At 39.9% G+C, this 16,297-nt stretch overlaps 1 protein-coding gene across 1 annotated transcript in view; it reads left to right on the top strand.

Annotated features, from left to right (window-relative positions):
- Positions 1-16,297, top strand: part of si:dkey-37g12.1 (atrial natriuretic peptide receptor 1) — a 169,383-nt gene that overhangs the window by 28,496 nt on the left and 124,590 nt on the right. The window contains exon 2 of the mRNA XM_051928534.1: positions 8,949-9,147. Coding sequence (XP_051784494.1) covers positions 8,949-9,147 — 199 coding nt within the window. The remainder of the gene's footprint in view (positions 1-8,948; positions 9,148-16,297) is intronic.

The raw sequence follows: 16,297 nt of genomic DNA, 5'->3' as shown, positions 1-16,297 counted from the left end.
GTATTTAAGTTTGCACATCAGTCTGGCTTCAGTGTCTTTGATTTTCATTTTCTTTGGTTCATTTTTCAAACAGCTGCTCACAGTATGCGTAAAATTATAATAATAAAATATGAAATATGAAAAAACCTGAGTAACACTGATTACAAAAAATACATATATTTAGAGATTTGCATATGATGTCCTTTGTAGATGTGGATTCTAGAGTCTTATTCAAAACAATCAATTTATAAAGATTTTGAAAATGAACTAAAATACACTGACAATCTAGCTCCTTCCTTGTTGAAAAGAAAAATACACTTGAACTAAGAAGAAAACTGTTAAACTATGCAACCATAAAAAGTTGAGTTTTTAATGCTTGCGGTATCTATTAATAGCATAGTCAAATAAGTAAAGGTAACAAGACTCTCTTTTTATTGCAGCACTATTTTATCAGTGGTTATTGCTTTAGAGTAAAAACGCTGATGACTATGGGTATACAGATTATATCCCATGATTCTTCCACCTACATTAATATGTTAAGATGTATAGTACAGTAACCTGATTTATTCTTCTCAATATATTATACACACCTCTTTTAGTAAGAAAGGGGGAATCTGAAATGGAAATTAAACTTATCTGAAAAGGAATCTGGAGACTTAAAAACAGAATTTCATTCAAAGCACTTTGTATTTCTTGTTATGGTAGCATTTTTGAATGAACTGCAGGCTGGAAACTGTTTTAAACAGGTTGTTGCAGCAATGCATTCTATAGTTTTCTAACATAGCTGTATGATCATTTACGGTGCTGATTTGATTTAAACTACATATTTGTTGAATGGTGTAAGAATTATTATTTATTTCACAATGTTGATTTTGTTTTGTACTAAACCATAATATTGCTCCCTGTAAAAGGAGCTGGGCAATATTATTGTCTGAAGCTTACACTTGGTTGTCATCACACAGTGTGTAAGTCACTCAAACAGGGTCACATACACCACAATCATGAAATGAACCTTAAAAGAACAATTTGGTTGCATGCCCAGCTTTGGTAATGCTAGAAATTTGATCTTTAATGAGTTTTCTTGTTGACAAGATGCTCTACTGTTTAAAGAAAACAAGAAGTCAAAACCTAAAAATAGTTACCCTAATATTGCTGTGGCCATTTTTATGGTCCTAAGTGTTCCCATGACTGTTCATGTATACAGTTTACATACTCCCACTGATAAGATAAACAAACAGAGAAAGCTCCAGGCACAGACCCCGTTAGAGCTGTCATTTCCCAAGTGAATTAAGAGCACCATTTGAAAACAGTGGCTTTTAGATCCATACTTATAATCGCTGGTTTCCTAGTGACTCAAGGAGTGACTTGTGATTGCCAATTCATAAAGTGCGAGGAAGACTCATCCTAACCGACAGTGAAAGGTAGAATTCATCCCTGCTTCTTACAGTCATTTCCAGGGTAGGTAGATCAAGAACTATCTGTTTTAAAAAGAAAAAAGGAATACATTCGAGAAAAACTTGTAAGTACTGTAACATTTTTATTTTTCGGACATTAGCTGTATTTCTCTCCTCTCATTTCTTCTATTCTACTATATTATAAATGCTTTAAATATTGTACACTAACAACAGTAGTTGAAGTAACAAATAATTATTTTGTTTGTTTATGTACTGTACACTGACATTTCTTTGGAATTAATTGTTATTTATGACACTCTACATGTATTTTAAGAGATTTCACATCACAACAAAGACATCCTTAGGTAAATCTCAAAGGTCTATTAATTTGATTATTACGGGTGACTGGACACATCTAAGGCAATGTAAATTGTCTATGAGGCAGTAAGGAAAAAACATACAATAGTAAGCTGTAACTTATTACTTTGATAAAAAAAAAAATAATATATTACAGATTAAGAATGTGACTAAACATTTTAATGGGAAAGGTTAAGAGTAATGTCATATTATATATGAGTATATGAAATATGCTGTACTGATTTTCATTATATTATGCTTAAATAGTATTTGCTTCCATTGTACAATTAAAATTTTACTCAAAGCAAACAAACAAGGACATTCAGCTGTGCAGATGTTATATAAAAATAGTACATAAAGAATTGAACAGACAAATGAGGCAAATGTTACGTACTTACAGTAACTGTTATAATAAAGAATGTGCAATTGTTACTGAACTTTGAATGCACCAAAACACATAATTAAGCAAAATACAATTTAAAAAACTTGTGCTTTTAGTTTTTCTTTTTTTCTTTCCATAGCAAATGCTGGAAGTCTCAGTTTAATAAAAAGAAATAGGTAACACATGGATAAGAACTGAAACAGGCCATTACACTGGGTGGCTTCAAGTGTTCAGATATACTGTACATATACTGTATATTATATTTTGAACTACATGATTCTATTGTCATATCGCAATAGAGTTTATGAAGATATCAAATCCCACCTCCATGAGCTTCATTCAAGTAGAAACAGGATAAAGCTGCAATACGCTTAAAATTTCCAACACCTGCTGTTGGCTTCCTATGGATTCAAGAGAAAATGAAGTTTCTTACTTCCATAAATAGCACAGATATGAAACATGAATTCACCTAATTACAGTGTTCCTTTCCCTGTTCATCCGTCTTACTTAGCTCCTTATTATGTCTTACTGTCTTTTAAATATAATTTCCTCTAAACACTGATGTCAATCACTGAAAACGTTTTTCCAGCTGTTTTTAGATCTTGCTGGGAAAATTTGCTTAAAAGGCAAAAGTGATTTATTATGCTACCGTGTTACCAGTGTCTGCAAAAGACATTTCAGGATGAGAAAAGTAAAAGCAGAGCACTTTGTGGCTACATTTAAAAATATATTATATAAATACTGATAATCTATGAATACTCTAAAGCTTACTTTTAGGACCTATGAGATACTTTCTTGTAGAAATGCTTCATTAATAGTATTAAAAACACAGGGTTTACTCAAGTCATTTACATCGAAACCTAAGAAATAACATAAACATTTTATTCATGGCCCCAGCACACATTTTTCTGCTTTCAGGTTGGTTGTCTGACAAATCCAAGATAAGTAAGAAATCAGGCATGAACTGATTAAGAAATTTCTGCATTTTCCTTTCATTTTATACAGATACTTCAGGCAATAAGAGAGAAAATAACTGGGATAATTAGCCTACTTCAATTTTGATTCCCTTGTCAGTTTCACTCGTATGTATAAAATGGGTTTGGAAAGGATGACAGAAAAAAATGAAAAAGATGCTCAATTAACCAATTTCAGTTTTTCAGTTTTTCCTCCTTAAAATCCTGCTCTACAGGGTAATGGTACACCACTGTATCTTTCAAAAAGTACTTGAGAAAACTTTTAGTGCTCCTTTTATTAGTGAAGTATTTACGAATGTATTATGTCCTATGACGGCAGTTAAAGATTTAAGTAAATTATGATCACAGTTGTATTATTCCCACATACAATATCTATTATTGTTATTATTATAGTATTATACACTACCAGTCAAAAGTTTTAGAACACATCAGTTTTTTCAGTTTTATGAAAATGCATGTACCTTATATACTCGTGGATAAGTTCTACCGTGGATAAGTCAGGGCTTGATTTTACAGTATAATTTCTGGTATTCTATAATGTAGGTCGTATAAGTTGAATGCGGAAACTCATGCTATTGGTCCAAGAGATTATGATATGCTAACGCCAACCTGAGAGAGTGCCCATGGAGCACACTGCCTTTTTTTATGTATTGTGCCTACGTGACCACACAGTAATACCCAAACTATTCCGAAGCGACATTTGCACTGTTTTGTGTTTTTTATCTCACACCGTCATAAACCTTTATCGTAAGAGCATCCTTTATCTACAATGGAGTGTTCGATCAGAACAAAATATGAAGCTGGTTTTAAATTAAAAGTCGTTGAAGTGGTGAAAGAAATTGGTAACTGTGCTGCTGCAACAAAATTCGATGTGTCAGAGAAACTGGGGTGAGATTGGAGGAAGCAAGAGGATGTAAAAAAAAATAAATTAAGTGTTGCATTTTTGAATGGGCATATTAGTCGGGGTCTGACTTAATGATCGATTTTTCGGGTTTCAAGACCTGACTTATATGCGAGTATATACAGTAGTTTAATGTCTTAATGTTTCCTGAAATCAAGGGAGGGAAGAAGGACTCATTATGTGTGCAAGATTTTATTCAGAGTTGTGATTCATCAAAGCAGTTACCTTTTGCTGATATAACAGCCAAACTGTGGTAACCCTTTTGATTCAGAATACCAGTCACTCTGTGCAAGTCACCACCTCTGCCATGTTTGACAGTTACTGTCAAACACTGAGGAACCATCCTTTCACCAAATGAATGTTGTACAAACACCCTGTGTGATGAATTGAAGATTTCATATTTTGATTCATCAGTTCATAAGACTTTCTCCCAGTCTGCAGTAGTCCACAGCCAGTATTTCAAGGTCCTATTTGTCCTTTAAGGAATGGCTTTTTTACTGCCACTCGCACTGTCAAACCTGCAGCACTTGCTTTTTGCAACCACTGTTAAGCTGTGCTTGAAGCTGTTGTGCTGTGAGGCACCTATCACGCAAGCTGGTGACCTTCAGAAACTTGTCTTCTGCTTGGGTTGTGACTTTGGGTCTGCCAGATCTCTTCCTATCAGAGTTTCCTCCAGTTTCCAATTGCTTTTGGATTGTGTAGGGTACTGTACTCACTAACACTTTGATTTTTTTTGCAATTTCTCTAAATGACAAACCTATAGTTCTAAGGGAAATAATGCTCTGTCTCATATAAATTGTTAATTGCAGTTTTCTTGCCATTATCACTGGAATTCACAATTTTCTACAGTCTAATATTGTCCAATTAGTACTTCAGAGGGTGCAGTAACACAGTCTGTTCTAACTCTGCTTTAAGACAGACAGAGGGTTTTAAGTAATCAACATAAGTTGGGACACCTGTGCAAATGGTTTACTTCCACTTGCAAGACTTAATTAACTTTAATTGCTGCAGAATATCTGTAGGTTGCAGCCAATTAGTTGTTCTCTGAAGAAGGCCCATTTGTAATATTCTGATATTTCCTTTTTTCAGTTTTTGCTAATTTAAACTTTAAATTTAGCAGTTAAATTTGTCAGTTTACCACTTACCTTGACAACATTTAAGGTCAGTCATTGTATTTCAACCGATTAAAAGAAAACCTGGAAAACCTGAGGTGCTCTAAAACTTTTGACAAGTAGTGTACATACAAGTATACACAATATACACACATATATGCAATGTTCCAGTAAAACTTAAAAATTCCAGCCCACCCTATTTTATAGAGCAAGAAACCTAAATTTAGTCAATATGCTAACCCCACATTCATGAAATCAGAACAAGAGAGAAAGTTTAATGTTTATTACGTGAATTCAATGGCTATCCATAGCATATTTACCTTACATATTCATAATTACAATAGAGTACATTTATAAAGTAATTACTATATATGAGCTATGAAGAGAGATTGGAGTCAACCTTTTCAGTTTAAGCAAACAGAGATTAAATGATCAGAGTGTTTAAAATTGAATGGAATTAGCACTGAGGACCCTAGTAGTTACATTAAAACAAATACTACATCAAGAACATGGGGACACTGTTGGAAACTTATTAACGGCAGATATCACACAAATGTTTAACAGTTTTTCTCCATTCATGCAAAAGAACATCAGACTCTAGAAATAAATTACCAAGTGGTGTTGTGGTGAGCAGGGGCCTCATGTATAAACAGTGCGTACACACAGAAATGTTGCGTACGAACGTTTCCACGCTCAAATCGCGATGTATAAAACCTAAACTTGGTGTAAAGCCACGCACATTTCCACGGTACCTCATACCCTGGCATACGCAATTTCTCAGCTCGGTTTTGCAGACTGGCAGCACCCAGCGTCAAAGCAGTGCTACTGTTCCTGTGTGTTCACCCTTTCTTTCTTAGATCCACATTCCTGACGCGGCTTTATAAATACACTGAAACTAACAGCTTATTGTTTATTAGTGTAATGCATCTGATTGTAATTAACCTGCAGCAATATAAGGGTCCAAGGAATAGCCATAGTATTCCAAATACCATAACTGCTTTAGCGTTGTTACTGTCCCTGCATCTTCTTCTTCTTTCAGCTGCTCCCGTTAAGGGTTGCCACAGCAGATCATCTTTTTCCATATTACTCTCACTGCACCACTCAGAGTATTTATATCACTGTATCTGAGTGGGGAATCACAGCAGCAGCTGATTGGAAAGAGAATTATCGGTATACAGCATGAAGCAGACACCGCCTCAGCCACAGCAAAACGCTTCAGAGACTTTCCTGTACGGACTTCGCGGTTTAGAAAACGTTTCATCCCAAGAACTATAAACACACTCAATCAGTCCATCAAGTGCTCCTTGTAGAACTGTTTGTACTTATAAGTACAATTACCTCACTGTAAACTTGCACTACAGTTACAATATTGCACAACCTGCAACACTTTATAAAGCGCGTATTTACATATGATGACGATATCATTTTTAAGATGAAATGCAGCAAAATATGTTGATTATATTATACAGATAAAACTTTAACTTCATTTAAATAATCTGTATTGTTATTAATTAAACATGTGAGGACACGGTGCCGCAGTGCTAGCTAGTTCAGGGATTGTTCCTGCATTGCGTTGTATTCTTGTTGGTGCTGACGCGACACTGGAAGGATAGACGGATAGAATAATTAAACATGTACTACGAAGATATTTCAATGTTCCTTAAAAGTTTTGAAGAATCGGCGTTCTAAGCTTACAAATGGCTTCACGTGTATTGCAGAGCTGATTGTGTGGCGACTGGATATTTGGTGAAAGACAAGTAAGGACAGGAATTGGAGGGTAGTATGTTTGAAAGAGACAGTACTTCTGTAATAAATTATTTCATCGAAGGTCGCGCATGGCGCAGCAAGCCTCTTCCGTGAGACATGAACAAGCACTGCGCCACCGTATTCCCATGTTTAATAACATGCTTTCATTCCTATCATCATGAAAAAAATATCACGTATACATCTCAGTATTTTAATTATTTAGAGAGCTGTAATATCACAAATGTAATGGATTCTGTGTCCTGTCGGAGAAAAAGAAAGCCAGTTTAAGAAGCAGGTAGTGATTCACACACACAGAGCACATAGAAGATCGAATACAGAACAAAGTATTTAACGTGCTACTTTAGTTACAATGGGATTTGAGAAACTAGTAAATTAAACGATTTTAAGATGAAGTTTATGATGTTCTACTTTAATGGCAAAATAAACTACGTGATTAAAGTGGAAATTTCGAGATTAAAGTTGACATTTCGTGCTTTTTTCCCACTGTGTGCCTATTTTTTTTTGTCTGTACTCTAATAAGCTTTCGTATGACACTCAGACGGTGGGCTACGACTCGCCTTTTCACGGCGACTTTGATATGTGATTTCTTTTTTATTTCGGCCACTGTGTGACTTTCGAGTTTCTCCGACACTCTGTCACTCGATCAACTTCATTTTGTTGATTATACCACTGTTTAAACCAACAAATAGTAAATTTTTCCTTAGCCTCCACTTGGTATTTGCTGAAATTCTGATATTTTCCCTCGTGCTTTTAATAATAATAATAATAATTCATTACATTTATATAGCGCTTTTCTCAGTACTCAAAGCACTATCCACACAGGGAGGAACCAGAAAGCGAACCCACAATTTTCCACAGTCTCCTTACTGAAAAGCAGCAGCACGTTTTCCCATTGTCTTTTCACAGAAGGCTATTTATATTGATTTGCATATTCAAAGAGGAGTAATTCTGGGAAGAGTTGGAGCGGGACAGAAGGCGCACGTACACGTGCGTTACTTTTCACGCTAATCGGGATTTATGTAGCGGAAGAATGTGGAAGTTTGCGTACGTACAGATTCCTGCATCTGGATTTTTCTGTGTGTACGCACATTCCCGTTTTTGTGCTTACGCCATGTTATAGTGTGAGATCTACGCACGGTGTTATACATAAGGCCCCAGGACTTTAGAGACCTTCCAGTCTCAACTTTTTGCTATTTTGGGGAATCTTGGTGAATAGGATAGATAGGCCAAATGGCCAATTCTCATTACAATTGTTCTAATATGCTAATATTCCTGTTAATCTATGGGTTAATTATACTGTGATTTATTATATTGTAATTAAAGCTGTACCTAAGAAAGATCACATATGTTTAAAATTGTTAGTGGTGGTGAAAGATGTAAACAGATTGAGCCTGATATACTCCGTGTAGTATGTACAGAATCAAGATTTTTGGTATTAAGCCAAGTTATCATTCTTGCATAATTATTTTGCAGAAAACAAGACGTTAACCTCACCTTACTTGTAGTCTGTGAACAAAATATGTGTAAAAATGGACAGTGTTCTAATAAATTAAAGATACAAGTAGCTATTTTTTTCATAAATTTCTTTATTCCCATTGACAACACTCGTACTAATAAAGGAAATACAAATCTAAAGTTGAAGACATCTGGAAAAACAGCAGATGCCCTTGCTAGTTTGGAGAGACAACTGAAATTTTACTTAAATATATTTATGATGACTCCTGACTGAGCAAAAATGAAAACATTTAAGTTGTTTGCTAATTGTACCAGTTTTTGATCTGTAGCATCTTAATCCTGTAATCTTGTTTTATGTACTGTAATAATATAGACGATTATTAATTTTAAGGACCTATTAACTTTCTTGTAATATTTTACTTAGGTAATGCTTGCTGGCCTAAAACTCAATGTGTTTGGTGTACATCATATTACTTTTTCTTTCATAAATACTTTATGAAGGTTAGATTCATGAAAATCTATTTTTACCGATGTTGGCAGGTACCTGAGAGAGAAAAATCTCTGTGTGTATTGTTTCAGTGCATTCAATGTAGTCAATGCTGTTGTTTTTTGTTTTTTTTTTTACAGGATTTGCAGAAAGCAATGAAGTTGGCATTGGCTAAGATTTTTATAACAGTGACAGTGATGGAAATCCATTGCAGTGCACTGGACTTCAAGATTTTAATTTCAATGCCAAACATTTCCGTTCCATTTAGCGCTGGCAGAATTGGAGCAGGAACTTTAATCGCACTGGACGAAGTCAACGAAGATCCAGTTTTACTTGCAGGTCAGTTAATGGATCAAATACATTGAGTGTCACGTTTGCTGATTGTTACCAAGAAAAAAGCAGTAATGAAACAAGCACAAATTGATGTAATGATGAAAATATAATGATGGAAAATAATGTAATAGGAGCATCTGTAAGCTGATACCATCCTAATTATTGGAGATCCCTTTTCTGAAGCTAGTCTGAGCAATTGTGTGCTGCTGGAATAAGAAACTCCACTATTTAGCTGTAGCTCTAAAAATGAAAATTTTGGCTATGTAGAATGGCATGGAGAACTGACATAAATACATTCTTATTTAACAAATTCATTAGGTGACAACTTTAAGTTTCATTTGTCAGTTACTTGAATCACTTAGAGTTCACTCAGTATGGCAGATAGCATGAAGCATGAGAATATTTGTATATTCCACAATAACACAGTTTATTTCTTGTATAGCCCAGAATCACACAAAAAATGTCTCAATGGGCTTTAACAAATCCTGCTGTTTGCCAACCCCACAGGCATGATTCTCTAAGAAGGCAAGGAAAAAACTCCCAAATAAAAATCTTTGTAGGAGAAATATAAAATAAATCTTCAGAAGGGCAATTTAGAGAGAAACCTCCTTGCCAGTTGGTTGGGCATGCAATAGGGGTCAAAAATGGGGTAAATACAACACACAAAACAGAATACAAGTAAGTATATATAATACCTGTACTGTATATTTGTGATGTAAGTAAGGGTCACCATTGACTACTGTACTGAGATGAATCCTAGACATTAAATCCAGCAAATCCTGAAGATCATAGCGGAAGTATGCATTTGTGCCATTTAAACGGAAACTCCCAGCCCAAAAGATTTTCACTGAAAGGTGAGTTGGCGTAGTAGCCCCAGAGGATACCAGACAGTCCAGATAAAGTTCTTTAGAGTCAGAAGGAAAACAAGAATGAAAAAAATATTCTTAGGCATTTTTTTGAAGTTGAATATTAAGTAATCCACCCCTTTAATTAGCTGAACACATCTTTTTCTAGTGCACGAGTTGTCTTTTGTTAATAAGGGTTTTGTATTTTGATCTCTATTTCGAGCTCACAGCATTCACTAGAAGTCACTTTGTGGCTTTTTCTTGCCGGTCCTGGTTCTAATGTGTCTCAGTGGCTGTAGGGTTTTCATTCAAGCCCTTTTTTTACATTAATTGACATGTTATTTTATTAGGTATCTGATTCCACGGCCACTGCATGACCATGACCACATGCACTCTTTGGTGTCTTCAAACTGGGAATCTTGCATCAACCATTTCTTTCCACTTGGTTTTATCTCTAGCTCGATTACTGTTTAACAGAAAAGCAATAACATGTTAAGAGGATAGACCTGGACTACTTCCCTTTAACTATCACTAGTGATGAGTGTAGTGAAAAGTCAAGCAAAATGACACCTTTTATTGGCTAACTAAAAAGATTACAATATGCAAGCTTTTGAGGCAACTCAGGCCCCTTTTTCAGGCAAGATCATTACATAAGAAAGATTTTTAGATGTTTGGATTCTTCCACTTGAGAAGAATAATACGGCAACAGTGTATATACATTATTACAACTGACTGATCTTTAAGCTGTGTTGTTCCATCTGATGTTATGTTATGCACACTGTTTGAAAGACCCCTCCTTAAACCAACACTTTAATAAGCAGGACTAGGACTCCAGCATGACATCTGTCAGATTTTTAGTAGCTAACACTTTAATAAAAATACAACAAATCTACAAACTGTAAGCCAGATAGCCTTAAACACAGCTCATATGGTTCAGCTCCTTTCTCACTTTCAACTCCTTTCTTTCTGAATCTAAAAGCAGTGGAAGTTTGCTCCAAGTGTCTCACTTTTCTGTCTTTTCTACAGTGCAATACTGGTCAGTTTTAATTGTCCTTTCCTCATTGGAAATAATGGCATTATGAATAGATTTTAATATCTAAACTGACTTCTTGTAATGAAGTGTTTTTTGTTCATAATCAAAACAGCAATTTTTCATCCCACATTTCTCAGTACTAACAGGCAAATCTGACCAGCATGAGCGTGAAAATGGTTCCATACCTGTTCCTATGCACTCCTAGTTCTGATGCACATCTCTAAATTCACAGTTTAATTCAATAACACTCTCATACTTTATGGCACAAGGGTGTATAGTATGATTTATATTACTATAAATTACTAACTACCATTCAATTAGAACAGTAAGATGTGTGTTTTTAATCTTTCTGAAGTCAGACTGTCTGGAACTTATTTTCAACAACTCCACACCCCTGCCTATGCAGTATATATATAAATAAAATTTCAATTATGATATATAATCTTGTCTTGAGTTGTGATTTTACCACAGAAAACATTGTTTTACTTAGTGGAAGGAAATAATTTTTTACATAAATATTATAAATGAGGGGCGGCATGGTGGCACAGTGGGTAGCGCTGCTGCCTCGCAGTTGGGAGACCTGGGGACTTGGGTTTGCTTCCCAGGTCCTCCCTGCGTGGAGTTTGCATGTTCTCCCTGTGTCTGCGTGGGTTTCCTCAGGGCGCTCCGGTTTCCTCCCACAGTCCAAAGACATGCTGGTTAGGTGGATTGGCGATTCTAAATTGGCCCTAGTGTATGCTTGGTGTGTGTGTGTGGGTGTGTTTGTGTGTGTCCTGCGGTGGGTTGGCACCCTGCCCGGGAATTGTTCCTGCCTTGTGCCCTGTGTTGGCTGGGCTTGGCTCCGGCAGACCCCCCGTGACCCTGTGTTCGGATTCAGCGAGTTTGAAAATGGATGGATGGATATAAATGAAATGAAAGGTTTGGCAAAACAAAACATAAAACACAGTGACAAAAACCAAATTGATATAAAACAGAAAACTACGTAAATTAAAAGGCAACTGTATGGAGCAATTTATAGTGCCACATTATGCACAATCCCTCTGAAAAACTGTTAATGCAGCAACCATCCATATGTTGGTATTACCTGTTACAGATGGTGATTAAGCCTGACATACCTTACTTTAGGTGTCTCTAGGTCAGGAGGAAATATATTCATAAGGTCTTAAACAGCAGTAGACATGTCGTTACAAGGCACAAAATTTAAAACTATTAACATTTTATTATGCAGTAGAACTAATTTGTTGTTTTTTTAAAAGTCCACTAAGTTAGACTCCACTAGTTGTACACATATGTCACAGACCACATTTGTCCCACACAGTTTTGTCCTTAAACCTTGAGCTTACAACTGATAAATCCAATTAGTTACTGTATATAAAGCACCATATCAGCAAATGACAGACACTTTTAATTAAAGTTAATTCTTTAAAGGTTCCAGACTTTTTGGTTAATAGTGCAAGTTAATAAGTAAATAAAGTTTGATTTCATTAGAAAAATGTACTCTTCCCCGATGGCATTCTTAACACATCCCAAAGCAAAAATGTCAAAGGGTTATATTGTTTGCACTAAATGAGGTTTCAGGTTTAAAATACAATAGTTTAATCCATGTTGATATGTGATATGTGTTTTTGCTGTGCCAAAACTCAAACGTACAAAAAGTGCTCAATGCCAATAGAAACATTAGAGTCAGTGGCAGCCATGTGATCAAGGAAGAAAGGATTAAATTCTATTTTTACATGGTCCATCATGTATTTATGGTGTCGCAAAATGCCTTTTGAGAGCCATTTGGTCTACATTATCAGAATTGTAACTTTTTCTTTACCGTATCCCCGTTTTAAATAGATTTTATATTTTTAGAATTTGTTATTTTTGTGTGTTTATGTGGGTTAATGTTGTAAGGTTTGACAATTTGATGTTTATTGCATGATAGTTGTAAATTTGTATGGTGTAAAGGTGTATGCCATCCATCCATCCATCCATTGTCTCCCGCTTATCCGAGGTCGGGTCGCGGGGGCAGCAGCTTGAGCAGAGATGCCCAGACTTCCCTCTCCCCGGCCACTTCTTCTAGCTCTTCCGGGAGAATCCCAAGGCGTTCCCAGGCCAGTCGAGAGACATAGTCCCTCCAACGTGTCCTGGGTCTTCCCTGGGGCCTCCTCCCGGTTGGACGTGCCCGGAACACCTCACCAGGGAGGCGTCCAGGAGGCATCCTGATCAGATGCCCAAGCCACCTCATCTGACTCCTCTCGATGCGGAGGAGCAGCGGCTCTACTCTGAGCCCCTCCCGGATGACTGAGCTTCTCACCCTATCTTTAAGGGAAAGCCCAGACACCCTGCGGAGGAAACTCATTTCAGCCGCTTGTATTCGCAATCTCGTTCTTTCGGTCACTACCCATAGTTCATGACCATAGGTGAGGGTAGGAACATAGATCGACTGGTAAATTGAGAGCTTCACCTTGCGGCTCAGCTCCTTTTTCACCACGACAGACCGATGCAGCGCCCCGCATTACTGCGGATGCCGCACCGATCCGCCTGTCGATCTCACGCTCCATTCTTCCCTCACTCGTGAACAAGATCCCGAGATACTTGAACTCCTCCACTTGAGGCAGGATCTCGCTACCAACCCTGAGAGGGCACTCCACCCTTTTCCGGCTGAGGACCATGGTCTCGGATTTGGAGGTGCTGATTCTCATCCCAGCTGCTTCACACTCAGCTGCGAACCGATCCAGAGAGAGCTGAAGATCACGGCCTGATGAAGCAAACAGGACAACATCATCTGCAAAAAGCAGTGACCCAATCCTGAGCCCACCAAACCGGACCCCCTCAACGCTCTGGCTGCGCCTAGAAATTCTGTCCATAAAAGTTATGAACAGAATCGGTGACAAAGGGCAGCCCTGGCGGAGTCCAACTCTCACTGGAAACGGGTTCGACTTACTGCCGGCAATGCGGACCAAGCTCTGGCACCGATCGTACAGGGACCGAACAGCCCTTATCAGGGGGGCCGGTACCCCATACTCTCGGAGTACCCCCCACAGGATTCCCCGAGGGACACGGTCGAATGCCTTTTCCAAGTCCACAAAACACATGTAGACTGGTTGGGCAAACTCCCATGCACCCTCCAGGACCCTGCTAAGGGTATAGAGCTGGTCCACTGTTCCGCGACCAGGACGAAAACCACACTGTTCCTCCTGAATCCGAGGCTCGACTATCCGACGGACCCTCCTCTCCAGGACCCCTGAATAGACTTTTCCAGGGAGGCTGAGGAGTGTGATCCCTCTGTAGTTGGAACACACCCTCCGATCCCCCTTCTTAAAGAGGGGGATCACCACCCCGGTCTGCCAATCCAGAGGCACTGTCCCTGATGTCCATGCGATGTTGCAGAGGCGTGTCAACCAAGACAGTCCTACAACATCCAGAGCCTTGAGGAACTCCGGGCGTATCTCATCCACCCCCGGGGGCCCTGCCACAAAGGAGTTTTTTGACCACCTCGGTGACCTCAGTCCCAGAGATGGGGGAGCCCACCTCTGAGTCCCCAGGCTCTGCTTCCTCATTGGAAGGCATGTTAATGGGATTGAGGAGGTCTTCGAAGTACTCCCCCCACCGACCCACAACGTCCCGAGTCGAGGTCAGCAGCGCACCATCCCCACCATATACAGTGTTGACACTGCACTGCTTCCCCTTCCTGAGACGCCGGATGGTGGACCAGAATCTCCTCGAAGCCGTCCGAAAGTTGTTCTCCATGGCCTCACCAAACTCCTCCCACGCCCGAGTTTTTGCCTCAGCAACCACCAAAGCCGCATTCCGCTTGGCCTGCCGGTACCTATCAGCTGCCTCCAGGGTCCCACAGGACAAAAGGGTCCTGTAGGACTCCTTCTTCAGCTTGACGGCATCCTTCACCACCGGTGTCCACCAACGGGTTCGGGGATTGCCGCCACGACAGGCACCGACCACCTTACGGCCACAGCTCCGGTCAGCCGCCTCAACAATAGAGGCACGGAACATGGCCCATTCGGACTCAATGTCCCCCACCTCCCTCGGGACATGGTCGAAGTTCTGCCGGAGGTGGGAGTTGAAGCTACTTCTGACAGGGGGCTCTGCCAGACGTTCCCAGCAGACCCTCACAACACGTTTGGGCCTACCACGCCTGACCGGCATCCTCCCCCACCATCGAAGCCAACTCACCACCAGGTGGTGATCAGTTGACAGCTCCGCCCCTCTCTTCACCCGAGTGTCCAAGACATGTGGCCGCAAGTCCGACGACACGACCACAAAGTCGATCATCGAACTGAGGCCTAGGGTGTGCTGGTGCCAAGTGCACATATGAACACCCCTATGCTTGAACATGGTGTTCGTTATGGACAATCCGTGACGAGCACAGAAGTCCAATAGCAAAACACCGCTCGGGTTCAGATCGGGGGGGGCCATTCCTCCCAATCACGCCCTTCCAGGTCTCACTGTCATTGCCCACGTGAGCATTGAAGTCTCCCAGCAGAACGAGGGAGTCCCCAGAAGGTATGCCCTCTAGCACCCCCTCCAGGGACTCCAAAAAGGGTGGGTACTCCGAACTGCTGTTCGGTGCATACGCACAAACAACAGTTAGGACCCGTCCCCCCACCCGAAGACGAAGGGAGGCTACCCTCTCATCCACCGGGGTAAACCCCAATGTACAGGCTCCAAGTCGGGGGGCAATAAGTATACCCACACTCGCTCGGCGCCTCTCACCGGGGGCAACTCCAGAGTGGTACAGAGTCCAGCCCCTCTCAAGGAGATTGGTTCCAGAGTCCAAGCTGTGCGTCGAGGTGAGTCCGACTATATCTAGCCGGAACCTCTCAACTTCGCGCACTAGCTCAGGCTCCTTCCCCTTCAGAGAGGTGACATTCCACGTCCCAAGAGCCAGCTTCTGTAGCCGAGGATCGGACCGCCAAGGTCCCCGCCTTCAGCCACCACCCAACTCACACTGCACCCGACCTCCTCGGCCCCTCCCATAGGTGGTGAGCCCATGGGAAGGGGGGACCCACGTTGCCTCTTTGGGCTGTGCCCGGCCGAGCCCCATGGGTGCAGGCCCGGCCACCAGGCGCTCGCCATCGAGCCCCACCTCCAGGCCTGGATCCAGAGTGGGGCCCCGGTGACCCGCGTCCGGGCAAGGGAAAACGGCGTCCAAAGTTTTCATTCATCATAGAAGGTTTGACAATTTGATGTTTATTGCATGATAGTTGTAAATTTGTATGGTGTAAAGGTGTATGCAATCATACCAATCATACCAAGCCTGTACTCAGTAAAGCAT

The sequence above is a fragment of the Erpetoichthys calabaricus genome, chromosome 5, assembly GCF_900747795.2.
Source record: "Erpetoichthys calabaricus chromosome 5, fErpCal1.3, whole genome shotgun sequence".
Lineage (NCBI taxonomy): Eukaryota > Metazoa > Chordata > Cladistia > Polypteriformes > Polypteridae > Erpetoichthys > Erpetoichthys calabaricus.
This window is presented reverse-complemented; position numbering and strand designations above follow the sequence as displayed.